Genomic DNA, 27,439 nt, shown 5'->3' with positions numbered 1-27,439 from the left:
ATATATCACTTGCACATTCAGTAATAAACAATAACACTGAGTTACATGCTGTTCAGTATTGCAGATGAAGCCTTGCTAATGTTAGAAACAGTGTTTGGTGAATCAGAACAGCACACCTCAACTATAATCATACCTTCCTGTTCATGTTTAGTCTTTACTAATTTACCATACATAACATAATTGGGAAATAAGATAAAATATAGTTAGAAACAGGGCCTGGGAATTTCAATATACCTAGGCTGTATAAAGGGTGAGAATAATAATGAAGGAAACATGGAATGGATTGTCATGAGGCCAACTATGAAGTGCATAAGGGAGAAAAAACATTAGTGTCAATTTTATGTCCAGACCATAGTTCGAAGTATTGTGTTTATCTTCTACCAAATTAAACTGCTACATAAGAGTTGCTGTAAGAACCTCCTTAAGATTTTAAGGAAACAGAATGGATTGTTGGATTAACAGCATATAAATAAAACTGCTAAGAAAAATGTATCCTTCTCTAAAAAAAAATTTCCATGTACATCTAAAAATTATTAGTTTTCAAAGCCAGATAAACTACAGATAGGTTGATGTATCATAATTATTCTAGGCAGAAATTTAATATATCAAGCAAGTCTGGGCAGCTACTTTTTTAAAAAAAAAAAAAAATTATTTTCTTTTTTTTCTTTGAGTTTTGGTTCTGGCTCTGAAAGCCCATCTAAACCCAGATCCTAAACTTTTAAACATTCATTTGATTCAAGTCCATAACACCTGAGGTGACAGTGGCTGTATATAGATCCAGTGCAAATTTACAAAATCTGTATGTTGTGCAATGTTTAAAGCCATGGGATGGAAGCTATGTTGTAACTCCAGTGTCATCAGTGCAATTTCACCAGCAGAGAAGCTGGACTTTCTGTCTATTCAGGAGTTTTCAAACATGTCAGTAACCAGGTCATGCTATGGCTGGAGGCAAACATTGACCACAGTCCTGGAAAAATATGTGGTGAAAGTTTAATACTTCAGTATGCTTATCTTCCAAAATACACTTGAACAAGTGCTAAAAGCATTTCACTAAACCAGAGCTTAATGTTAAGCATATTACCAGTCTTATATTAGTATATGTTTTAAGTGTTCTGCTGGATCAGCTCTGGAGAACATAAGCTTGTGCTTATAGGACTATAGCATTGATTCCAAAGGACTAGAGCATTAATTTCAAGCTAATTTTTAAAAAAATCAGTTAAAAAAACCCCTGCACTTACCATAGCATGAGTTGTACTCAGAATACTTGCAACAGCCATGTATATCACTGTATTGAAGTGTTTGGGACAAAATATGCATATTTAAGGTGTTTTCCTGCAACTCAAACTGTAGTCAGTGAAAATATTAATTTGAATACATTTCAGCTAGTTATAAGATTCATAGTACCATATTGCCCGATTAAACTATGTAAATGGAGGTATAGCTAGCTGTAAAATTAATTTCCTACCTTTTGTACCACACTTCCATAATCTAAAAGTATATGAAAGATATCAATCAGCAGGTTGTATTTTCACTTGAGGAAACAGTTTGTGCTAATTAATATTTCACAGATTTTTATTTTTTTAAGTTCTTTCCACAATCTTCTTCCACATGCTTCTTTTATTCTCATTGAAAGTGTTTCATGTGCTACCTATGGTAAGGCTGCTCTTTTAGTGACATTATGATACTGGAAAATAAGGGCCCAGATCATATATGACTTGGGGGCCAGAATTCCAAACTGTTTAGCATCTGACTGCATCCTCCTTCAGCTTCTGGATGGCTGGAGAGTTTACTGCCCCTAACTCCTCATTCCTGCTATCTAATGAACTTTTACATTTAACAGACTTGCCCTGAAAGCTGCTCCCGAGAGCAGCCCATCTCGGCCATCTTTGTCAAAATGGGCTGGATAAGTAAAGATGAAGGAATGGATTATGTAGGGGAATTGGGGAGATACTAAGATCTAGGTGAAAGAGAAGAAGGGTCCTGATGGCTGTAAATAATTTCCCTCATGCATAGGGGAAGAGAAAGTGAGAACACCTTCTCAAACATATGATGGCATTTACAGCAAAAAGAGGAGGCAAAATTACACAGGTAATTAAACATTTCTGGAAATCCTGTACCTGTCCTACCTCCTCTTTAAACCACTAAAAACCGTTGTAACTTGGTCTTTAGCTGTTAGTACCTTGAACTCTGTTTTACCTGAACTTAATTGAAGTTTGAAAAGGCTGAAGCTGATCCTTGCACTTTATTTTAGTCAATAAACAGTGATACAAGGAGAGGGAGAAATCCAAATCCATCTAATAATTCTCTCCTATTAGTCACAAAATGCTTTAATGAAGGTACAAATACTCCAAAGGTTAGCAAAAAGAAATTGCAAAAATTATTGCATATCTTCTTCACGGTAAGAAAATAAGAAGGTAATATGTAATCCAAAATGTCATGGTGGCCTCTGTTCTGATTTAAAGGATGTTAAAGTCCAAATTCAATCTTGTGTTTTGTCCTGTTTTAGACAGCATAAGAGGTCCAGAAATCAGAGGTGTTAGAATAACTTTGTTACTATGTGAAGTTGAAGGAGGTTGGACTTATCAAGATAAGGACATCAGTATTTAGCAGCTATGACAAATATAGAATATTCATACCAGAGTCTGGAAATGTACTCAAATATGCAAATATCACAAACTTGGAAGATGCATTCAGTGTTTTGAATTAAATGTTTGTGAAGAACAACAGGATTAGTCAAAACTTATTAAAATAAATCTCTCTGAGAACCACTTTATCAATTCAAATGATCAACTTTACCAAGTTGTCTTGCCAAAGAGGGCAGATTAATTCTGTAGACAGTTAGGAAGTTGTGAATAACAATCTAGATTTTGAGGAAAATATGGAGGCATAGAGAAGTAAAGGAAAAGTGTAGCTGGAATGAGGGGAGGAGGAACCAACCATGAATTCTTGCTGAGGTTCTTCAGACAAGTAATTAGTTGGTCACAAGCAGGTACTCTGGGGTAATGTTGGCTCCAACAACTGTTGAAACCACATTGGGTAAATAAAGTGTCTTCCACTCTTAGACCATGTCAGGGATAGGTGAACTCTTGTTTTATCCCAACACTGCGGAGTGTGTTTGGTCTCAGGTTCACATGAAAGGCTGGGCAGGTAGAGATGTAAAGAGAATTGTGAAGACGAGAATTAGGAGAACAAGATATCACACTGATGGAGCCATGAATCTTGGGAATGTGTGACTGATGGTTGTTTATGGGGTCTTGCATTCCCACTGAGGAAATGAGCTTCAGTTGCCACAATGAGGCTTAAAAGAAGATAATAGAATAAGCCATTTAGACTCTCATTTTACTTGCCTAATAACCTACTATTGGTGTGTTGACTTCCAAATGCTCGATTTTCTAGTTTACCAGATATATCAGTACAATCCTTGGACTTTATCAGCAGGCATTTTTGTGGGCTAATCACTCATTTTTTGTTATAATAATGCCTTTTTTTCTTGTAACTGAAATAAACTTCCTGGAACACAGTTTCTGCAACAGTTATCACGTGTCAGTTCTTTACAAATTGTGCAAGTGTTCATCTTCCATACAGTTTATCATAAAATATAAGCTACAAACTATATAGTTTGAATTTAAGAGAGAAAATAACAAAGTGCTTCTTTCAACTGTTAAAAGAATATAACAAATTAAAATTCTTTGTAATGTCAGAACAAAACTATTGTAGTTATTCTCTGCCCAGAGTAGTAAGTTCTATGATGTTCTGCTATTCTAGCTAGAAAAATCTCTATCCAACCACTTACAGAGCATAAATAATATCTGTTTGTTACCCTGTCTAGTAAATATCTGACCACAATTTCTAATGAGAATACAGCTGTTTAGATTATAAGAATTTAGGAGTTTATTTGGAGAATACATTTTAGTAATGTTAAATTCACTTATAGAAATCGTAAGGTAATACCATTCAGATAAAATACACACCATAAACTGCAGCTGCATGTTTACATGTATATTCAGCTTCAAACAAAGCAGATGATAGATATAGAAATTCACAATACCTAGGCCTTAATTGTGAAAGTTCCTCTTCTTCTGACACATGATTAGATATTGGGGATATATAAAAAAATACCTGCTCATAACACTGATATATTTGATAGTTCACTTGAGTAAAGTTGTGATCCTTAATCTTTGTAAGACTTTTGATTGCTGCTAGTTCTACGGGTAACCTGGTAGACCAGCTTCACTAGAAAAATGGTACTGAAAGGTGGGAAAATGAATTCTGTTCAAATCTTGAATTTCAAGCTGCATATTTCAGCTCACCCTGGATTTGATTCCACATCATTTGTTCCCACTGTATTGCTAAAGGTAGAATGATCTTCTGCTATTTGATGCTAGATCAAATAATACGAAGGTGATCATAGATTTCTGTCACTTGGTGTGAAACAAAATAAGGTTTGGGATTAAATAATCTGAACAGGTTTTTAGTCCAAGCAGAAAAATAACCTTCTTGTTCTTGGGAAATAAATGTGTTTCAGAAGAACATGGAAAAATCTTTTACATGGCTAGAAAACCTCCCAAAAAGGCTTATGAAGTGTCCATGGGTTTTAGTGTGCTTGCTTGTTGTTATGAGACTGGAAGAAGCTGTGAGTCTTCTCAGGACAATGTCTGCATTATCTATGTTTTAATGATTTAATTTCAGCTCTTCCTGGGAAAAAAAGCGCTGACACAAATTCTGTATCGAGTCTTAAACTGCACTGTAACAGCAAATGCCATCCTACATAAAAAATTCTGCTTGAAAATTCTACCAAGAATATGCCAACTAGTATATGCAAAAAGGATAAGGATATTAATTTAACCTGACTAGGAAGTAGATTATACTATAAATAGGACTCTGAGACTGCATCTACTGCAAGGCTGGTCATTTCCTAAAAAATCCATTGCATATATATTTGCCCTAATCCTATAATGTGATCCCCAGTCTAATCCTTACACTTAGCTATTATACTATACTAATTTTGCTATGCACAGAGAGCTGTGCATACTTAAGGCTTTACTTGCTTGGATCTATTGTAGGATCAGAGCAGAGGCACTGTATATAGATGGAACGTGTAGAAATATATAAAGTATTTTATACAGAAGATAAGCTAACAGAGGATTTACACACCTGAGATCTGAAATTCTTGCAAATACTGAAATAATTGAGAAAGATCAAAATCTAAATAAAAGCAAGGATTCTCTAAGATGAAAGTGTTGTGTGTACTAGTACAACCTATTTTGGAGCTGACTGGAGTTTAAGACTGATTTCTTCAGCCAAAGTCCAAAAATAACCTTTTGTTTCAGCCCCGAAGAACACACAAAAACAAAATGGATGTGATTACAGCATAAAACTCATCTTAATCCTGAATTCCATATTTTTGAAATTAGTTCAGTTACAGACAAAAATACTGCAATTTTCCCTTTTTTTTTGGGGGGGTGGGGGTGGTAGTTTGGTTTGGTTTTTTTTTTTTTTGTTCCTGGACTCTGCACAACTAAGCATTGCCTGAATCTCCTGCTATTCCTTCTTAGACCTGGTGTGCTGCTCACTCCTCTCTCCATAGATGTTATTTCCTCCTACTTAGACCCCTTTTGCCTTATGTTGCATATGTTGCACCACAGATTTAGTTAAAAGCCTATTCCTGTGCCAAGCAAGGTAACTTTCAACTACTGGAAGTTTCCTTCTAATTTTCCTTCTCTATCTTCCTGCTTAGGATTTCTTTGCCAATAATGCCTGTTGTGTTTTTTTTTTTCCTCCAAACTAACAATAGTGCTTTTTTTCCTGCAATGTTCCTTTTCTCTCTCTATCCCTTTGCAGTGTCTCTCTTCACAAATGTCTAACTCAGTGTGTATTTAGTGAACACACATAGTTCAGAAAATCTTTCCAAACTAACAGAAGAGTTTTTCTAATAATGAAAACAGAGGTAATTTATTTGTAAAGTTATAGAGTATATTCTAAGTAGAAAAACATGAAGTCTGACTGAAGAAGTATCTTACTAGTTCTCATGTTTAAATGGCCTCATGAGGAGAACAACTAATGAAACTCTTATTACGATGGAAAAGTAGTTGATGAGTTAGAGAAGATTAAAAAGCAGATTAATCAGTATTAAGGCTGATCTGTTATACTCTTGGTGGATCAGGTTACCATCTTGTTCCTTAATTACTTACAGTTTATCTGTTGTCTTCTGAAGTACTTCTAATGTAGAAATAGGATTTAATGCGCATTCAAAGGGATTTGTGTTTTTAGTTTAGGGTTGTGGTTTTTTCTTTTTGAACTATCATGTAATTGACTTAAGTGAGAAGAAAAATGTGATGATCATTGGTATAATAGTCATATAACCTGAACTTAACTTTTTTCTAAAAGCTATGGAAAATGGTTCCTATTAATTTTCCCATCTTTCAGAAAGGACATACATATTGCAATATCTGTACTAATTTCACCTATTCTAGTTCATGCAAGGATTCTTGAAATAAGACTAACCCATTTCAATTATTTTAAAATTAGTATTTTTCTTTTTCTCATCCTCTTTTCATTCTTCAACTAGGAGACAAGGGGTTATTACACTCAGAGTGCTGACAAATTTACTATTGCCTCAATTAGTCAAATGAGACATGAAAGATTATCATAGGACAACCCTCCCTGCTTTGTCTTCAAACTTTTCAGCTTGACCAACTAACCAGTAATAAATTATTTACACCATTCTGATTGCAAGTTGCTTTATACGTGACTATACGCACACACTCTCATATATTCATAAAATATATTTGTAAATATTTTTTTGGTACCATACATACATATAATACCTGTGGTGTGAGGGGGTTTGTATGTGTGTAGATACTTGTGTTTGGGGAGTAAGAAAGCAGCTATGATGTAAAATAAAATTTCATAGGTTTGCTTGTAAATTTGAAAGACTAAAGAACAATTTTGTATGTACTGGGAGATAGTTGGCTCTGGTTAATGTAGCTTTAACACGCTGTAGTTAATCCTTTTTGCTGTGTGTCTTGAAATACCGGTATTACTTATTTTTAGGTATCTAGCCATTAAGATAGATCATTAGTTTTTTGTGGATTTCTCTCTTTGGTAACCATACCACTGTACCTATACTCAGACTCCTGAATAAAGAATGACAATAATGATGTCTGATAAAAAGATGGAAAATAAACTGCAGGCTGTATTTGAAAATTGCAAAGGGGTGGGGGTTGGAAGAGGAACAAACAACCCCCTCTGTTTTCAGTAGAGATGTCAAGATGGCAAATAACTTGCAACTAACTCTTGGCAAAATATTTGATGTTGGTGACGCTGTATTTTTACTAATAAATTGCCTTTTTTTTTAAAGGGCATTTACACTTCACGGACAGGTATTTTGGATTGATGGAAATATATTTTGGAGATAAACACATCTTTCTCTAATATTTTATGGAAGTTTTTAAGCTGCTAGTTATGACATTTTAAAGATACATCAAACACGCTTTTTTTTATTTCTGTGATCATTGTATTTACAGTCTTCTATGGCAAAGATTAAAGACCTCAGGACACCTTTAAAGTATATGCCCTTTAAAGTCACATACAAGTTGTATTGAGGTAGAAGTTGCATTTGACCTGCCACGAGTATTAACCCTGAATTCTAAAAGAACTGAAATTCACAAACATAGTCCAGTTATTGTTTAGATGTTATGAAAGATACTACAAAATACATTGGCTATAACTATATAATGGGGAAAAACCCCTTAGTTTTCCTTGTTGAAAACTTCCTAAAGTAAAACTTATTATCTGACTTCAATTATCGCTGTTGATTTCTGTGAAGCTTGCTAATTGCAGCTTTGAGACAATGTATTTTTACTGTTTACTTCACACCCAAAACAAGCCATATAATTGAGTGGTATCCATATTTACCATAAAAAACTTCAATGTCTAAGAACTTGGACCTATGTCTTTCTGATAAGATGTTTTTGTAGAAAAACTGTCAGGTCTAATTTATGTATTAATTTTAAATGTCTATTAAAAATACATTCATCATCATAGCACTAATTTCTGTGTGAAGCAATAGAAATACTTGTACATTACAAGCATGGAATTCCTGAATGTTATCTAACAGGTTTTAGCTATTAATCTTACATTTTAATATGAGATTTTTCATTTTTTTAAATGTAGTAAAATCCAAGAGATAAGAGGGAATAAAAACCAGTAGTCACCCAGGCTTTTTATTAATGAATCCTCTGTCAAAGCAATTTCACTGAAAACAAAATTGAAGATGACACCTAGTGAAATACTAGTCTCTGTTTCCTTTTGAGTTTTCTGTGTCTTGCTAGTCCTTTGTGATTTGCAGTGATTTATAAAAAACAATGTTGCTGTCATTTACTGGTCTCATGTTACTTCATATATGGCGATCAAAATCTTAATTCGAATTAGCACCACAACACTGATAAGCACTAGCATAGCTGTACTGTTTATTACTTTAAGCATTACCTGGCGTGTTTTGCAAGTCAGAAATACTATTAAAGTAAAAACAGTTGGTGGGTCTGAACCTCCTTTTTATTCCACTGTTGTAAGTCATGAAGAATACCACTGAATCATGCGAGTTATTTTAGTGATATTGAGGAAGCTTAAGCCCAATATGAATTTTGTTCCAAAAATATCAGCTAGGGAACAGAAGAAATTATTTTCCACTTATCCAGTTTAATCATTTAAAAATAGGTGTACTTGTGAAGGAATTTGTGCTGTCTTCTGAGTTGTATTTTAATAATGGTGTTTGAAAAGTGATCATACTAAACTGAAGTTCCACTGACAGGAAATTTAGATGCTTATTTCCCAGTGTTCAGGGGATATCTCCGTGGAAGCATAATTTCTAATTAACTTCTGTGGATCTGTGGGAAGAACTACTTCTTACATCTGCATGTAGGAAGATCATGCTTAAGGCTTAAGAGAAAATCCCATAGCTAGAGCTATGCTTATAAGTACTGTCTTTATTCAAAGCATCCTACTATAGCTCCTATACAAACAGTATCACTTCTTACACTTTTAGTCTGAATTCTCCTTTGCTTTCACTGAGCACAATTTTACCTTGCAAATAATTCTGGTTTTGTACTCTTTGAATGTGAACAGGCAAAAGGTAACAGATTATTTTTTATAATGAAGTAGTTTTAAACTCCAAATCATAAATAAATGAAGTTGTGATACTATAAAGAAAATTCTCAGCAGCTATATTTGTGTTCACTAATTATTCAAAGGAAAGAACTGGGAACAAAAATAACACTTAACAGGAGAACAGAAACAGCAACATTGTTTTGAGCTGTAGAATAATCTACAAGATCCTTTAACATCGATGTTACCTTCAGTGCCACAGTGAGGTAAACAGGCATGCCATGTCTTTCATATCCAAGAAATACACAAATAAGCTATTGCAGTGCTCCAGTCTCGTCCAAATCCAACTTCATCTCTATTTTCTTGCATAGATTTTTGAGAAGAAAACTTCCGTTCCCATTTAGTTAACAATAAGCTTCAGCTTCACCTCTGGAAGTGTAGGTTGTTTTGGGGGTGGGTTTTTGAGGGCTTGGGCATAGTTTGGTGGGGGGTTTTGTTTTGTTTTCTGGTGGGAAACAAACTTGATTCAAACTAGATATTGCTTATGCAGCTTTGGGTGCTAATTCTGTGCATAGAGGTACCTTTCTCCTTTAAGCAATATTTTTCCTATAAACAACAATTATTATTTTTTCCCACATGATGGTGCTCAATTAATGATAGAACAATTCAGTGTCTTGTAATTCCTTATTTGAAATGTGGTTCCATAACTTTCTGAACATTGTCCAAACATCTCTTGAATGAAAACTGTTAATTTGTTTCTAGCTTTATTGAATGTTTTTGTGGAACTTGTTTGTGTAACAAAATTAGCAATAGCCACACAGTCCTTAGAGATGAGAGCTATAATCCTGCTTTTATGGATAGAAAAGTGGGGACAGAAACAGAAATTTTATAACCTTATTAATTTTGAGATCTGATATAGTCTATTCACCTTTGACTCATTTTTTTTTTTTTGTTTGACAACAAGATTAGCTTTCAGGTCTTGTTTCACCTTCTACTTTCCAGAAGAAATGAGGCAGCATCTCCTCTTTATACAAATCTGATGTACACTCAAGACCTTGGTATGTGAATGAATGAATGATGAGATTTCTAACTGAACAAAGACCAAATCACGATACAAAGACCATAATCATTCTATGTAGTCGAACAGTATGAATAATGGAATTATTCATTATGATGTGTGTGATTTCCTATACATCTTAAAAGTAATTATAATAATGTAAATTGCAGGCTAACATGCTGATGGTATCAGTACAACTAGAACCTTTTGAATCTACTACACTGATTTTTTTCAGTACATTAGTGAATGACATGTCTGTGAACATTGATACACTTGCATCCTTTATTTACACCAGCACAAAAAAGAAAGGAGACTTTTGCCGAAACGTTTCATAGGTGCTTGCCAGCAACAGAGAAAAAGTGAGGTTGAAACTTTAACTTCATTCCAAGTAGTGATGTATGGATTCTACTTTCTTCCCCTGTGCTTCACATGTTTGACCCTTTCCTCGCCAAACTGTCCTTGATCCAATCCTGTATTTCCCCCATGTCTTTCTGTTTAGCTAGTCAGCTCATTTCCCTTCTGACTTTTCACCCTGTTCCTGGTGTTTTGCCCCATTGTTTCAGAGCTGCTCTGCTTCATCTCCTGCTGCTCATCTTCTATCTTGTTCCCATTGAGTTTAATTCAGCTGGGATATATTTCCTAATGATCTTTTTGGTTTTTGCTTCTCCTGAATTTTATTTTCTGTCAAAGGCCTCAAGGGTTTCCAGGTTCCCTGCAGAGCTCTGGCTTTTCCTTACTCCAACATCTACTTCCCATTTGCCCTCATCTGTTTCATCCTAATTACTAATCGTGTCCCAGGCCCATTGCCTAGCATGCCTCCTCCTTTACGTTATGTTCCAGTGCGTTGGTCCTTTATTTGCTGAGATTTCTTGACCTGTACTTTTCCTCCTCTCTTGAATCTTGAAAATGGCAGAATTTTTTAAATTATTATTTTAGCTGAAACGTTCCAGAGATATGTTCTCTCTGAAGCAGATTGTCATGTTTGGTAAAATTTTATACAATAGAAAAGATGCTCTTGTAGTAGGAATTGCTGGCAGATATGTAATTACATGTAGGCCTGTGTAACCCACATAATATATGAGCAGCCTTTACTGGGTCAGACCAAGGGTCTGTCTAACCCAATATAATTTCTTCACTGTGACTAATGGCAGATAGTGGGGGAAGATCATACTAACGAGGCAAGGATTGTAACCCTTTTTCTCACAAGCTTTCCCAGTCTATAACAACTTAGTCACCTCCTGAGACAGAGGTGGTATCATTGTATTTAAACTTTGACCCAGACTGTCCCTGACTTGGCAGAGCTTCAATTATGCAGCTTTATTCTTGAGAAGTTCCATTGGCTTATGCACAATGAAAGAAAGGGTCCAGCATTTCTTTATGCTCAATGGTCATTTATTAGGATAATACTCTTTAACACACACTACTTCAGACTAAATTAGCCTGTTCATGGCGGATGAACAGCAGGTTGCCATTCTTTGCCCTTTCCTAGTCTTTTCAGACTCTTTCATAATTCCTTTTTTTTTTTTCCATTGGATGCCCAGGTTAACAAACAAATAAGTGGGTGGTAATCTCAAGTACAAAAGTAAACTGCAGGCAGTCCTTTCTGATTGTTAATTTGTTTTTCACTAACTGTTTTCATTTACATAACTGTAGCAGGTAAACTGAGGTTACTTGCTTATGTCAGGGAAGAAATAAGCAGCTCCTAACTTCTTGTATTATGAGATAATTTGTGGTAGTGTGGAATATTAATCCAGAAACTTGGAAAATGTGTTTTCGGTTAATTTAAAAATGAAGAAAAGGAGGTGTGCAGTTATGACCAGAAAATGTAACAACGTGCTGCTCCTTGCATATGTTCTGTGCAAAACTCACTGCCCATGCTCTCATTTCTGGGTGATAAACAATATCTACAAAGATTATACAGTGCCTCAGAATGTCATGTGCTACGCTGAATGCCCAAGTAGCTATGGATAAGTAGGAGGAAACGTATGGCTGAGATTATATTTTACATATTGTTGAGTGCTTTGGAGCAACAAACCTTAATTTTTCAGACCGTAATTCTAGTCTAAACTGCAAACCCATGACTAAATTTTGTTTTCAATGTAGATGTTAATGGCAACCTGAAGTATAGAAGCAGTGCTATTAGTCCCTAGTCTCTCAGCTTTGATATTGTCTTGTTATAGATTTTTTACATTTTGAATTCAGCAAAATGCTCCACAGTAAACAGAGAGGAATACAGGGAGTGGGTATGGATTTATATACAAAAATCAAAGTTAGATTTCAACTCTTGTTTATCTGTCCTTGCCAGCAAAATCACATAATCTTTTAGAGACAGTGTCCAGATATCCCAGATACTCAAATTCTAAATTAATGTAGAAGAGTTGAAAGCTGATTTCCTGAAGCAAGTTTAAAATTCATCTGGTTTTGTATTTTACCTTTTCTTAAACATAAAAAAAAAAAGAGGAAAAAAAAAGATTAACACACACACACCCCACCCCCCCCACCCCACCCCCCCCACCAACTATTTCAGACTATTCAGAGTCCCTAGTTTGCATTTTGCTAAAATCTTAAGAAATAATTTTCCAGGACTTGACTACAAATTTTCAGCTGCTCCTTCACCTCTCTTTTAAATACTCTCAGCTGTTCTGACTCTGCTTTCCTGAACTTTCTGTTCTCAGCAAAATGAAATTTTAACCTGCTAAATTTGTCTGCTTTGAACTGCTCCAGACTTAATGCTTCTGTGTTTTGCAATTAACTCTCTGAAGTTAAGTACCAGTCAGTATTAAGGAGGATTACTCTTATGAGTAAAAAGTTGTAGAATATGCCAAATTCAAGAGCAAAATGGATGCTACACTTCAGTTTCTCTTCTTCTGTAGTTTGAGGCTTTTTGTTGTGTGCATAATTTTTGTAAAATGTTTCATTAGTTCTACTTCAGAAAAGTTTGGGGGTTTTGTGGTATGTAGAACACAAACATAATTTTTTTAAATGCTTAATTGTTCATAGTACACAGCTATTGTCATAACCAAATTATAATGGTATGCCATGATTGCAAGTATTTGTAAAGCACAGCAAACTTCCTCTTTCCTGAAATTCTCACAGTTGTAGAGACCTTCAGCATGATCTCCTTATAAGGAATTTGGTATTGTTCTTCCCTCTTGTGCATCACTAGGTGTTCATTGTTGGTAGAGATTTCACTGCTGCTGCTATCACCTCCTCCTGACCAGTGATGCATACATTTCAATAACTGTAATTTGTGTTCACCATTATCAACATGAAACATGCCACATAACTCCTCTGGCAGATATCCATCCTTTCTGGGGTGTGTATTTGTGTAATTGTTTGGGGTTACGTTTTGACCCAGGGTAAGTCCTAAGGCTTTATTGAAACATTTTCCGTCATGGTTCCTAAGAAATCTCCATTGACTCTTAATAAAGAACTGAAGATGTTATGTCACAAAGCCCTCAAAACAACATTCTATTTACAGATCAGACTTTGTGTTGTGTGTGAGGAAGTATAGTATTAGCCACTTATGGGCTGGCACATTAGATGGCAATTTGACTCCCCTGGAAAATGGTATAATTTTTTTTTCCCCTCTTTGTGACAGTTTTTGGTGAGTCAAAATTGAGAAATATATATCTATCTTTAAATGTATACACAGGTTACTGTCTCCTGAATGCCCGTAGTAGGGTTGAGAATATATTCCTTTCTCCTTCACTGTATCCCTACTTAAATAGTGTTTGGGGCAGGTCATAGAAAAGAATGTAAGCTGAAACACATCCACAGGGCACAGGCTACATCATATGCAAGTCCCTTGGCAGATTTCAAAGGTTCAGATTTACCTTAATAACCTCTGCTGCACTTTGACAGAGTGAAAATCTGATCATGCTCTTCTGGATTTTGCAAGTGGTGGAATAGAATTTTCTTTATTTCACCAGTAGGGACATGCTGTACCATCAAACCTAACTACGAGTATCATACCTGCCACTGAGACGAAATGGAAAGCTATCAAGAAAATTAGTTTTGGTGTTCTGCTTATATTGAACTGGAAGATGTGAGAATAATTTTGAAAAAGAAAATTAACAATTCCTGGCATTCAGCATCAAAAATTGTATGTTATAAGGACAAGTCTAGTGATTCCCAATGAAGTTAAAATCCTGCCATGAATTTGACGTTTATCAGCTAAGAAACTCATAGTACTGTGAGATCTTAGAGACTTCCAAAACAATAGTGACTGTAAGACAGACTCCCTTTTCACATGCCACTTCTGAAAACTGAGCTAGCAGCTCTATATCAACTATTTTGTACAGGCTTCCAGTACAAGGACAATTGGACAGATTCATGATCTCAGTAAAATACTGCTGTGTTCTTCAGAGCCAAGGTGGGGTTACTGTTGGTAGATTTTATATTGTGTTGTAAAACCTATGCATCAGCATTTTCTGAGGTTTTGATTTGTTGGTTTTTTTTTGTTTTTTTTTTTTTTTTCCTTTTCATTATCTGTTGTAAAGAAATACCTCTTTTGTCCTTCCTGGAGTCTCCCTCTGTGCTGCTTATCCTAAAAAGTGGAAATCAAAGCCCTCTATCCATCCGGAGAAAGGGAGAACCTGAAATAAATGTGAATAGCAAGAAATAAGAATAGCAATACTGTAAAATAGCAAGAGACCAACAGGCTTCCCCTCCATAATGCACAGTGTCTTTGTATATTAGGGAGTGTACTCACACTTCTTTTCAAGTGTCTTTTAGTTCTGAAAAACCATAGCGAAGTTTTGCATTGCTGCTACAGTAAGTGAAATGACTGTTCCATGGGGCATTATTTGGCAGCATTTGAAAAGCCACAGTACCAGCCTGAGCAAGTTATCCCAATGTGGGAGCAGCTGGTGTGCTTGCTTCTTCATTTTTATTTTAATTTTTTAATTATTTTTTAATTTACACAGACCTCCTTATTTAGACTTCCTAGGCTAGCATCTAAGTCTTGATTCTCTCTTTGGTTGGCAAAAAAATAATTTATTTCTTCCAGGAACTTTTCAGGGCGGGATTTCTAAAAAAAAGGATCTAGGAAATATTCACAATGAAGTTGAAAATGCCAGTCCCTTTAGTAAACAAAATAGCCTCAACATGCAAATAAGGCGCCAGACCACACACCCGGTGGAACGTTCTCCACGTTCTAGTCTCGCTCCCCGGTGAGCACCTACGGGGGGACTTTGCTACCCGCGCCAGCCCCGTGCCACTCCTTCCAGCAAAGCCACATCCCGTGCCTGACCCTGCAAAACTTGCTCACGAAGCAGGGTGCAGGTGATCTCACCGTGCCTCCAGCCGAGGAAGCCTCTGACGTGCAGAGCCGAGAGCTGGCCGGGCCGGGCCGGGCTGGGGGGGGGAGGCGGCACCGGCAGCCCCGGGGCGGCCGCGCGATCCCGCGTTGCCCCCCCCGCTCCCGCCGCAGGCAGCTGAAGGTCGCTTTCCCCCCTCTCCCTGCCCTCCCCGCAGCTCCCCACCTCGCACGGCTGCTCTCTGCCGGCACCCCCTGCCCCCCACCCCCCTTGATTTTGGGGGGGGCGAGGGAGGGGTGCGGCGCCCCTGGGCGGGGCGGGAGCGCCCAGCGGTACCGGGGCTGACGAGCGGGGGGCTCCCGGCGCCGGAGGCGGCGCGGCGGCATCCCCATCCTCCTCCTCCTCCTCTCCATCCTTCCCTCCCGCCCTCCCTCCGCCCTCTCCCTCCCTCCCTCCCTTCCCCCGGGCGCCCTCTGCACTTTCTTCTCGAACCACCCTCGTAGGCAAACTTTGATGGGGAACCTCACACCGGGCTGGAAAAATGCCGGTTATGAAGGGATTACTGGCACCCCAGAACACCTTCCTCGACACCATCGCCACCCGGTTTGACGGCACACGTGAGTTCGGGCTGGGCGGCGGGCGGCGGCTGCGGGCGCCCGGGGAGGGGGATGCGCGGGGGGCACTGTGCAGGCGATGGGAGCCTCCTCTCCCCTCCCCTTCGCCCTCCGGGGGTTTCCGTGGCACTAGAAGCTGGCAGTGAGGAGGGGGAGGCGAGGCGAGGCAGCTTCCAGCCTCTCCCGTTCTCCCGCCTGGCTCCTCCACAGCTCTGCAGGTGACGAGGGCGCTGGGTCCCCTCTTCTCCCGACCCCCTGCGCGGGGGCTCCGGGAGGGCCGGGGCAGCTGCTGGAGCCAGGATCTCTGCAGGAAAGTTGTGCCTTGGGCTGGGGCTCCCCGCCCGCCCCGCGCCCCTGGCAGCCGGGAGAGGCAGGCTTCAGAGCCTGGGCAGGAGCTCTGGGGAGTTTTTTGGGGGTTTTTTGTCTTTATTACCCCCAGCCCCGCTCTTAAACCTCCCGAAAAACCGAATTGCTGTAATTCGGGCTCAGCAGTGGCAGCAGCTGTTGCCGGGTGTTGAGGGAGGGAGGGTGGACGGGCCCTTCAGCGGCCGCGGCGCTGGCAGCGGCGTCCGGCTGCAGCACCATGGACGGGGCCCGGCCCCACGCGGGTCCCGCCGCCCGCGGCCGCGCTCGGCAGCTGCCCCGCAAGGCGCTGCCTCCCCTGCGGGAAGTTGTCTTGCTCCCCTACGGCTGGCGGTTAGGGGTTGCCCGTGTCTTGAGTTTTGTTTCCTCCTTAATGGGGCTCACACATACTAAAGAAAATAACAGGAGGGGGGAGAGAGAGTCGATTTGGGCTGAAACGAACTCCCTTCCCTTTAATTCCCTTTAAAAAAAAAAAAAAAAAAAAAAAGCCAGACATCCAGCGTGGAGGAAAAACAAACTCAGATTTGAGTTGCTGTCTGCTGTTTCTTGACTGAAAAGGTTGCAATCTAATGGTTTGACATCTTCTTGACTGAGTATCTATTAGCGTTTTCTCAATGGTTCAGTTAGTGTGTGGTTAAGACAACGGAACTGTGATTACTGGATCAGTAAGTTGTAAAATGCCAAGAAAATGATATAGTCACTGAGATCAATTGCGGAGAAGCACAGAACTGCATTATAACTGCTCTGCTACTCTGAGGATATGTAGCTAATTATGATTCAGGGCTGTATGTAACTGATACTTCATTATAAAGCAATCCTTCCTAAGATTACTTAGATGTACCTTTAAATTCCTTTGACTACAGAGCTCAGAGTCCTTTTCCTTCATCCTCCACCCTTTTATTTATATAAAGCATATCAGTATTATTTACTGCATATTGAAGCATGCAGCTCTAGTAAGAGTTTTGTTGCTGACACTGTCATTTGCCAGAAAAGCAATTCTTCCCTGCTTTGTGCTCAGGACTCTCCTCCTTTACAATGGCTTCCTTCCAAAGGATGGAGCACACAGCCTGCGAGCAGTACACACAAACATTTCGTAGATTCTATATTGTTCTTCAAAAATTCAATTTAGCAAGCAGCATTAATGATGACATGCAGGTCTTTTATTAAATAAACACTAGAAAAATGTCTAATCCCTGTGTTTTCAGTGACACCAACAGACAAGTGTGGTAGAAAGTTTATTGCTTAGCTGAATTCTATAGCCAAACGTAGCTACCTTTTTAAACCAGTAATTCTACTAACCTTCATGAAGTCAACTGGGCCAATGTTCTCTTGAACAAGAAGAAACAGACCCCAGGGTCTGACTTTGAAATCTCTAATGCTAACAACTCATATACTTTTTCCTGGGATGTAATTTAAGAAGAACGCAATTAGGTATTTAAGTACTTCCAGAAAATACAGCACACTATATTTTATTACAGGCAGTGAAATTTTTCTTTTTAGCTAGTGTTTCAGAATTTGGCTTAAATATTAAACAGCCCTATTCTGGAAGTCCTCATTGTATGACTATCAGCATGTGAAATATTCCCAGAAGTTCACAAGGGAAGACTTTTTATGAACTATGTGGTCCTACATCTAATAAAACTTTGGAGGATGTACTATTCTGTGGAAAACTGGTAGCATGTCTCTTAATTTACAGAATAACATAACATCTCTTTTAGAGTGTTAGAGTAAAACAATGAATCAACTCAATGTTCTCTGAAACAAAGTTATGTATAAGAATACACACCATAGCTCAACTGAAAATCTTCAGAAATAGCTCACCTCTTTTGCTGCTTTGATACAACATATTTTTTCATTAAAAATGCTAAATTTAAATATAAAATGATTGCTTCTTCAACTGACAACAAAATTTCAGCTAAAGAAGTTTTGTAATTTGTGTATACATATCTGAGCATCAAGTAGAAACATTAAAGCAAATTTTGTTTTCATTTATATTGTCCAGGTAGTATTCCTGAGGTTGTTCAGGTAGCTAAAGCTAGAATACTGATGGCTAATCCTTGCAGGAATTGGTCCCTTGTCTTACTAGTTTTATAGGTGGTACGGTCTGTGAAAGGAATAGAACTGATACACGGCACTGAACCTGAGGCTGTATTTCACAAACTACTTTGACCTCACACATGATGATATTTAAATGTTAAAATACGGTTTTGTGTCAAAGGGATTTCTTTTTTTTTTGGTTGTTGTTTTAACATAGTCTGTAGTTAACAGACCTTTCATTTTAAGCCTCTGGGAAGGATATATTATGTTGTCATCAGTGATAGACTAATCCACCAATGCATCTTTAATCCAGAAGAGGGATAATTCTGATTCTGGGCAACAGTGCAAGAAGGGATTCCAGATAATATTAGAAAATATGCTTTGCTTTGCACAGAACTTTTCAAAAATTCATTCACATAAGTCTTTTAATTTTACTATTGCAATGATTTATGTCTAATTAGCAACTATAAATCACATTATGAAAAATTGCATATCTCAAAAAAACATAGAGAACTGCTTGACAGTTACTTCAACTGCTCGGAATTCTCACAGTAGATTTTTTTCTATTATATGTATGTTACACATACATATTCTTTACATATGAAACCAGAGAATATATGCTAAACAAAGAATTAGATTACTGTTGGGGTGACTCTTAGCTGTGCAGGAGATCTCCTGCAAAGTTTCCATTACCTGTGATGCATATGTGGAAGAACAGCATTAAGGGTTTGCCTATCTGGATTTCCATGATAGAGCTCTTAGATCTGCCCATGTGCTATTATACCTTCACCTTCTTACAACTCTGAACTGTCTTTTGTGTTCCTGACATCGTAATTTAAGTCAATGCTTTCTCAAAGACCACTTTTCCCCCTTGATAACTACGCATCAGGTCATCCAAACACTTTTTGCCATCTCTGTTAGCAATGTGGTTATGTAGTTATTGCTTATTCAGAAAACAAATGTACATGTTTTCAAATCAGTAGGTTGTGGTTTGGGGTTTTTGGGAGGTTTGTTGGGGTTTTTTTCAGATTTTTAAGACAAAATATTATTTTAAATTGGGAAAGCTATTTAAAATATAAGCCTATAGTTAACACCTTCCCCCCACCCTCCACAATATTATGAAACTAAATTTTACTTCAATCTTTTGAATGGAAAATTTGCACATTTTTACTTATCATTCTTACTTAGATAAGGCGAAGCATTCAGAAATTGTTGCATGGTAGGAAATTATGTCCTATTGCTTTCATATATATATATGTAAAAATAAATATTCTATATGTACACTTTATTTATTTCAATAGATTAAATCCACACTAGAGGTGTGTTTTTCTGAAAATTTGTGGCACTTGCTCAGAGAGCAAAGCTAAGAGATTAGCAAATGGCCTCATTAATTTGTATTTTTAAAAGTATAATGATTTTGTGTATGGTTATGCTATAAAATGACAGCTGAAGTTCTATAATTATCTCTTCTGTCTATCAAATATGATCAGTTTCCAAATTAAGTGTGTACTTCCACATCCTTATCAACACAATCTTGTATGATCAGCCTAATCTGAAGATCAAGCCGAGTTAATTCTTTCTTGCTCACTGTCAATGGTGATAATTTGATAATTCTCTATTTGTAGTACAACTACATTCAGATATGTTTTCTAATTAAAAACTTGCTCAAGTGTTAACGAACAGAACTTTGTACCTAAGCAGCAATTTTCATAACTTTTTTTTTGGTGCCTACCGTTCAGATGGATTCAGTTTTCCAGTTGCTTTAGTTGCCCTTAAGGGGTGATTGAAAGGTACCTGATGGGAACATACAGATTTACGCTGTCATCACATTTGAGATGTTTACTTCCACTGGCATCATGGGTAGAACCAGGTTGTCTCTTTTGCATAATCAGCAGTTGGTACAGAACTGAAAGCCTTTGTATGCAGCGATCTTCCCAGATTGCAGGGGCAGATTCCTCCCCTGCTCCCTCTACCCACCGCCCCCACCCCCATCACTTGCTTTTATCTCTCATAAACAAACTGGTGAGGTCTGCTAGGTTGAGCCAGTGCACTAACGCTTTCTGGAACTTTGTTGTCAAATTCTGTGTCTCATTAGGTTGAACTTTATCCTCTTTAGACTAGTCAGTATGCTGCTTAACCATAACATGGTTATCGTAAAAACTTCAAAAGCAGCAAAATACTTCTTGGCTACTGATGCTACTCAAGTGGTTCTCTCCCAAAATGGACTCAAGGAATTGCAGCAGTGTCAGGCGTAGGGAAACATCAGCTGAGCTTTCCCAGGGGGAGGATGTTATGATCAGACTCTAGGATCACAATGGTCCACCTCCCAAAGACAAAAACCTGCGACCAAAGAAGGGTGAAAGACTCAAACTATGATAGACACTGATCAACATCAGAGACTTCCAAGCAGTGACAGTGGAAAAGCTGGTGGCCTGTCAAACTCCCTCTGAAGGAGGGGAGATGCAGTGAGGGTGGTCTAGCTCTTTCTGCTAGAGATTGCTAGTCAGCCAGAGGAAAATTTTCAAAGATACATATATACTTGGTCTTCTGTCATGCAGACTCATTTTGCCCTTTTGCTTATATCCTTGGATAAGCAAATAATGTGTTGTTTTGAATGAATCATGTATTTGTCACTGCAAAAGTATACTGTCAACACAAGAAAAAAATCTTGCTTGTGCTCAGCTCAGAGCACAAAGAAAGCAAGTGTTTTCCTTTCTGTACTTGTCTCTATAATACATAGCCTGTGTCACAGCTCACTCTAGCTCTGTTACTAAAAAAAGGCAAATGTGATTTTGAATATAAATCAGGGGTCAGATGTTGGAATCTGTGTTGTACTCTTGCTCCTCACTGGAAGTAACCATAGGCTAGATTAAGCAGCTACTTGAAAAATCTTTTCCTCTCCTTTCGGCACAAGTGTTGGGGGTGTGGAACGTCATAATTTAAGGTTGTTTTATTTGGATGATCTTTGTTTTCAACAGCTGTACTACCTTCTGATTCTAACTTGAACTGAAGTTGGACCAGAAAGACACAGAATTGGAGGGGTTCAGAGAATTTTAAGACCACATTTCTTAACTAATTCTTGAGTTCTGGTCCTAAGGATCTGGTTCAAGGAAAAAAAAGTGTGCAGGTACCATTTTTAATATCCAGTCACTGGATTATTATTTAAAATCATGAAAAATCATTATTACTGTATGTTTTAATCAGAGATGATGTTACTGCTAGAGAAAATACTGATGTATTTGAACTGTCAGGTGGTGTTCTCTTGTTTTTCGCTAGACATAAAAAAGTTAGAATCACAATCCTGCAGTGCATCCATTCAGAAGGTTATAACTCATTAAGCACACCACGTTTAAACCTAAGGTTCTAGATTAATGCTAGTAAATGTAAAGTTAGACTGGTGGCCCACACTTATTTCAGAAGTGAACTCTGTATTTGAATTCAAGATGAGCACTTGAAATTTAAGAGTGGAAAACAGCCATTAAATAAGGGATTTTTTAATAATACAAGAATATTATCCTCTTTATTGTTTCTGGGTATAATTTTATATGTGAGCCTAAGAAACCTCAGACTCAATGCAGTGATCAAAACAAATCTGTATACTTGAAGTGACATATATTTGAATGAATGTATACTTTGTCAATGGATTACAGAAGCAACTCTTTAGAGGGTTTCTAAATCTTGGATGATTACCAGGATTCTTACTGGAGATGTTCTGTAAGTCTAACTTCTTTTTCTTCTCCAAATGTATGATACTATTTTCTTCTCCGATAAAATTTCAGTGAGTAAATAGGTTTGCTCTGAAAATAGATTCATCGTTATTATTGCTATATATTCAACTTCTATTTTATCCTGGGTTTATCTTTTTATGCAGGTAGCAATTTTATATACATTCCCAGTCTTTTTGGATGCAAAGAAAATGTTCTCAGATTATTGTTCAGAGCAACAGAATAGAAACAACAAAACCACTGCCTCAAGCACATGTAGAAGTGTAATCAAATATATATGCATGAATATTTTACAATAAATCAGGAAAAGTATGGGTTTACAGAGCATTAATTACTGTTAGTACCACTCTGATGTAATATATTTTTGAAAGGAAAGTTGCGTGTATTATATCAGCTATAGCCTGGAAAAGGTGAATGCAGGCAATTGCTACAGTAGTTCTGCATTTTCACAAGCTAGCTTACCTTACCTTTTGTTAAAGTGATTAGAAGTGAAGAGCAATTAAGGAACAACCTGCTCCGAAAGTAATGTTGTTTCCTGCCCACTCAGTCTAAAAATAAACAAATAAGAAAGAAAATAAAAAGAAAGGGGAGAGAGATAAAGAATCAAAAAAAGCATTCTCAAACTGCAGACAGGAGACAGACATCCTCAACAGTAAGAAAAATCTTCTTTTGGAGTTTTTATTGCCAAGTGCTTATGGTTCCTTCTGTTTTCTGGGACTGATAATAGTATTCAAAGGCTTTGGAACAGGTGTTGTTCTTAAAATACTAACGTATTCAACATTGAACTTGACATTAAATATTTTCTGAGCATCCGTAAAGCTTAAGACTGAGCTGTCAATCACTTGAAGGACAGCTGAAGACAGTTGCGTTATGGAGAAACACCTTGTCTTCCCTGTTGATCTTAGATGCAGGATTTGTTTTAAGAAACGTGGTCCGCTATCTTATGATGTTACAATGGTTTTCCCCTTTTCAGGGAAGGGTGGTTTGTTTGTTGTTGGATTTTGTTTGGTTGATTGGCTTGGGATTTTTTCCCCCTCCTCACAAGTTACCTGTTCTATTTTCAGTGGCTGCTTAAGACTAGATCCAGAGCTTTCTGATCTCCTGAGAGAAACTTAGGTTGAGCCAGTTGTCCCTGGGTCTTCAAGAGATGTTTTTCAGCAGAACATATTTTTGAGAGTTCATGGCCAGTTTAATTATTTTCCATTAATGTTTTTCATCAGGTTATATAAAAAACATTCAGAAATCTGCTGCATTTTATCCTTAAAGAAGCACTGCTTTTTTATGAAGATCAGTGAACTCTGATGGGAACACCCTTATTCTGTGTAAGGAAGAATGCAAATAAGCAATAATGAGGGTAGCCATGGGAACTGTCCTAAAAGATTTCCAAAATGTTCCCTCTCAAATGGAATGAAGGAGGTAACTGGTTCTATAGCTGAGTTTGTCCATCTTTGAGACATTAGGAAAAGTATTGAAAATACAAGTAAAACAACAGCCATTACCATTCAGGTTTTTCACAGAATTTTGTAATGGCAAACTGACAACATGCAAAGTCATTTTTTTGCTCAAAATGAAAGAAAATAAGCCAATTTCTTTCTTTTTTTTTTTTTTTTTGGCCTACCTCTACTTTCATTGAAGCCGATATGAAATTTATTCCTGTGATAATCAAAGTTTGGACTTCAGTGAGAATTGTTTAGGTACAAGTATTACCATGGTGTTACAGAATTTTGCAAATCCCTGCAATGGCTTTTAACGTTTTTGCAACTAAAGTTGGCCTCTTTCTTAGAGTGACTGTAGATGTATTCCACTTAAGATACTGATACAATTTCAGCAAGTTCATTTAGGCAAAAGAATGAGGAGTTTGGTCCAAAACCTTAAATGACCTTTTCAAGTAGCACCTTATCTTTTCCTATTTTTCTAGTACAGGCATTCCAAAAATATTAATGCACTGAGTATGAAAGATTTTCCTTAGTACTGAGCACAAAATAGAAATACTAAAGTTTTCATCTATCTTTCAGGAAATATGAATTTATATACTCTTAAAGACAAAACATGAAATGTCAGGAAATTATGTCCTTTAGAATTCACAGTATTTAGTGATATAGTTAAAAGAAGTTAACACAACTTTTAAAGTAGAAAACTGCACATAGATCCAACAAATCGGCAAAAGAACCTGAAGAAAATTTGTTGTCACAAAATGATTCTTTTTTATTTTTTAAAATAGGTCAGTAATAAAGATGTAAATACATTGATGCATTGAATCTGAGTTAGACCTTTCCTGTGTCAAAAGAAGAAATGGAAGAAAAACAACTGTGACACAGTCTAACTTTAATTTTCTTTAATAAAGACATTTAACATATCATTCCTTTTTAATTTTACCATAAAGAAAAATTAGTGCGAGATCAATAGAGGAAATAACTGTCAGTATTTAGATGTATTACCTTTGGGGGGATGTAGGCAGTTTTGAGGTTGTATTATACAAAGCTGTAATTTTTCCCTTTTGAAGAGAAAACAGCTTCCAGTGTGCCAGCACTGAATTGGCTTTTTCTTTAGGCATTACTTATGACTTCCAGGAGTCCAGGTTGCAGCTCTTGAGACTTTTAAGGGTTGAAAGTTACCAAGGTTACTTTGCTTTTCCTTCGATTTGAATCTATAGAAATACAGAAAGATTCATCTGGACGACATGGACCTGAAACTCATTACTACAGCTTTTTATGGTGCCCTTTTCTTTTTGCCTTCTATCTCCCTCAAGAGCTTGTTATGATACGTGACTAGACATCTTATTCCAAATGTATGAAAGAGAACTCTAACCTGGTCATTTTGCCATTTATGGGATGTTTTTAGAATGGCAAACTTGTCCTAAGACAAAAAGCTTTTTTTTTTTTTTTTTTTTTTCCTAAATGTCAGATATCTCTTGAGATGAAAAGAGTATGCTTTTGCATAAATTGTGCCTTTTCTAACATTTTGGAATTAACAATGATAAGAAACATAATGGGAATACTATGTTGTTTTAGAGGAAAATATTTTTGTAGGAAAAACAAACTTCTTTGAGGAAGACCAAACCACCTTCTTTGGTGGGTAAAAACTTCAACAAGTCAATAATAATCATGATATATCAGCAATAAGTTGATTTTTTTTTTTTAAAGAACCAAATGAAAATACACAATATTTTAATCTATGTCTTTCTTTTGTATATATGAATTACGTTTATGAGGTAAGACAGTCATTGCATTTACTAAACTGGATTGTTTCTTTATAGATTTGAAAGGTCTTGAGGCTAGGAGTTTGGACTTTTCCACTTCAACAGTGGGAAGAAGCACACACCTCATGAAACCTGCTGTTATAGAACAATGTTAGATATTTCAGTAATTAAAAGTTCAAGTAGAAAAGCACCATTAATAAAAATGGTAGAGGTTGAGCTACACATTTGCCAAGAATAAAGAAAGTTGACAGGATCACTGAATTTCAGAGGAAAATCTATAGGTAAATGTTGTGACTGTTTCAGTAATATAGAAGTTGGTCATCATGGAAGGTAAAGGGTGAGATAATAGTGCAGTTAGACACTATATTTTGTGGGCTATTCAAAGTCTTACTGTAAATTGGTGTTTGCAATTTTAAAAGATATTGCAGCTTTAATGGCCTTTTTAAAAACAGAGCTGTGCCACAATACAATATGGCCAAGTCAGTTCTTAGTTGTGTTGAAGAGCTGCTTCTTCACTGGAAACAGAAAGCAGGATGCATTAGACATCCTGAATATCTTAATTATTTTTATATATTTTTACAGAAATATTTACCTAAAACTTTTTTTGTGAAAGTAGACTTATATGAGATTTTTAGAATTTATCAGGAGGATGGTTCTGCTGATACTGCCTTGTAGAACATGCATCCAAGAGTGGTTAGAGCACAATGTGCTCCATATATCTGTTACCAGCAAATTCTTGCCTGGAACTAGGCAGACAATGGCTCTTATATCATACTACATTGAGTCCTTCTCTAAGGAAAAGTGTGGTAGGCTTGATGGCCCCACATCAGTTATGTGAACTCATTGCAGTGCAGTATGAGACAAAAAATGGAGGATTCATCCTTTTCACGCTTACAGGTGTGCTAAAGTTTGTGCTGGTGTTGTGGTTTAACCTCAGCTGGCAACTAAGCCTCACTCCACCCTAGTGGGATGGGGGAGACAATCAGAAAAGTGAGAACTTGTGAGTTGAGATAATGACAGTCTAATAAGTAATGCAAAAGCCATGCACCCAAGCAAAGCAAACAAAGGAATTCATTCACCACTTCCCATCGACAGTCGGATGTTCAACCATCTCCAGGACAGCAGGGCTCCACCATGTGTAAAGGTTACTTGGGAAGACAAAATGCCATGAACTCCAAACATCCCCACCTTCCTCCTCCTTCCTTCCCCCAGTTTTTTATTGCTGAGCATGATGTCATATGGTATGGAATATTCCAGTGGTCAGTTGAAGTCAGCTGTCCCTGCTGTGTCCCCTCCCAGCTTCTTGTGCAGTCCCATCCTACTCACTGGTGGGGTGGTGTGAGAGGCAGAAAAAACCTTGACACTGTGTAAGCACGGTTCAGCAATAACAAAAACATCCTTGCATTATCGACACTGTTTTCGGCACAAATCCAAAATATAGCCCCATACTAGCTACTATGGAGAAAATTAACTCTACCCCAGCCAAAACTAGCACAACTGGTTAAAGCCTACTTTCAGATTTTCTTCTGGTAGGGTGCAGGTTTGCACCCAACTATTTCCAATAGCTTTGACATCCTTATGACAGCTTGTAATTTTTCTCTCTCTGAATCTGTGATTTTTGCCTTCAAATTCATTAGCAATTACAGATAATTATTTGTTAACTCATTTTCATATTAGTAGCCAGTAGCCGTAAGTGACGTGAATTTTGAAAAAGCAGGCTATTCTCCTTTAAGATGTATTAAAAGCCTTAAGAAAAAAATAGATCATAAGTGACCTTAAATAAAAAAAAAAAACCAAACAAAACTGTTTGGTTTGGTTTTTTTTAATTTTACTTCCAGCATGAGATGGAGTGGTGATTGATTTTCAGAGGGAAGAGGTAGTCTTTTGTGGTAAAATCTACAAGTCATCTTTGGCCAAGAAAGAGAAAGGGAGGGAGCAGCTGTGGAGAAGCAGTGGTTGACTGATGGGATTGCTGAGTGAGCAGCAGGTAGTGCTTTGGAATGAACTAAATGGCAGTAGCACTGTAGGAAGCTTCACTTCGGTGCAGAATGTGGCCAGGGAAAGCTTACTGTGAATGA

At 37.4% G+C, this 27,439-nt stretch overlaps 1 protein-coding gene across 2 annotated transcripts in view; it reads left to right on the top strand.

Annotated features, from left to right (window-relative positions):
- The first annotated feature begins 15,921 nt into the window (after window positions 1-15,921).
- KCNH8 (potassium voltage-gated channel subfamily H member 8) overlaps window positions 15,922-27,439 on the top strand; it is a 193,585-nt gene continuing 182,067 nt past the window's right edge. For both annotated transcript variants that reach the window (XM_074861308.1, XM_074861298.1), the window contains exon 1: window positions 15,922-16,040. In XM_074861308.1, the coding sequence (XP_074717409.1) occupies window positions 15,965-16,040 (76 nt within the window). In that variant the 5' untranslated portion in view covers window positions 15,922-15,964. The remainder of the gene's footprint in view (window positions 16,041-27,439) is intronic.

The sequence above is a fragment of the Strix uralensis genome, chromosome 1 (genome assembly GCF_047716275.1).
Source record: "Strix uralensis isolate ZFMK-TIS-50842 chromosome 1, bStrUra1, whole genome shotgun sequence".
In the NCBI taxonomy this organism is placed as follows: Eukaryota; Metazoa; Chordata; class Aves; order Strigiformes; family Strigidae; genus Strix; species Strix uralensis.
The sequence above is the reverse complement of the archived record's forward strand: the minus strand, read 5'-3'. Positions and strand labels throughout refer to the sequence as shown.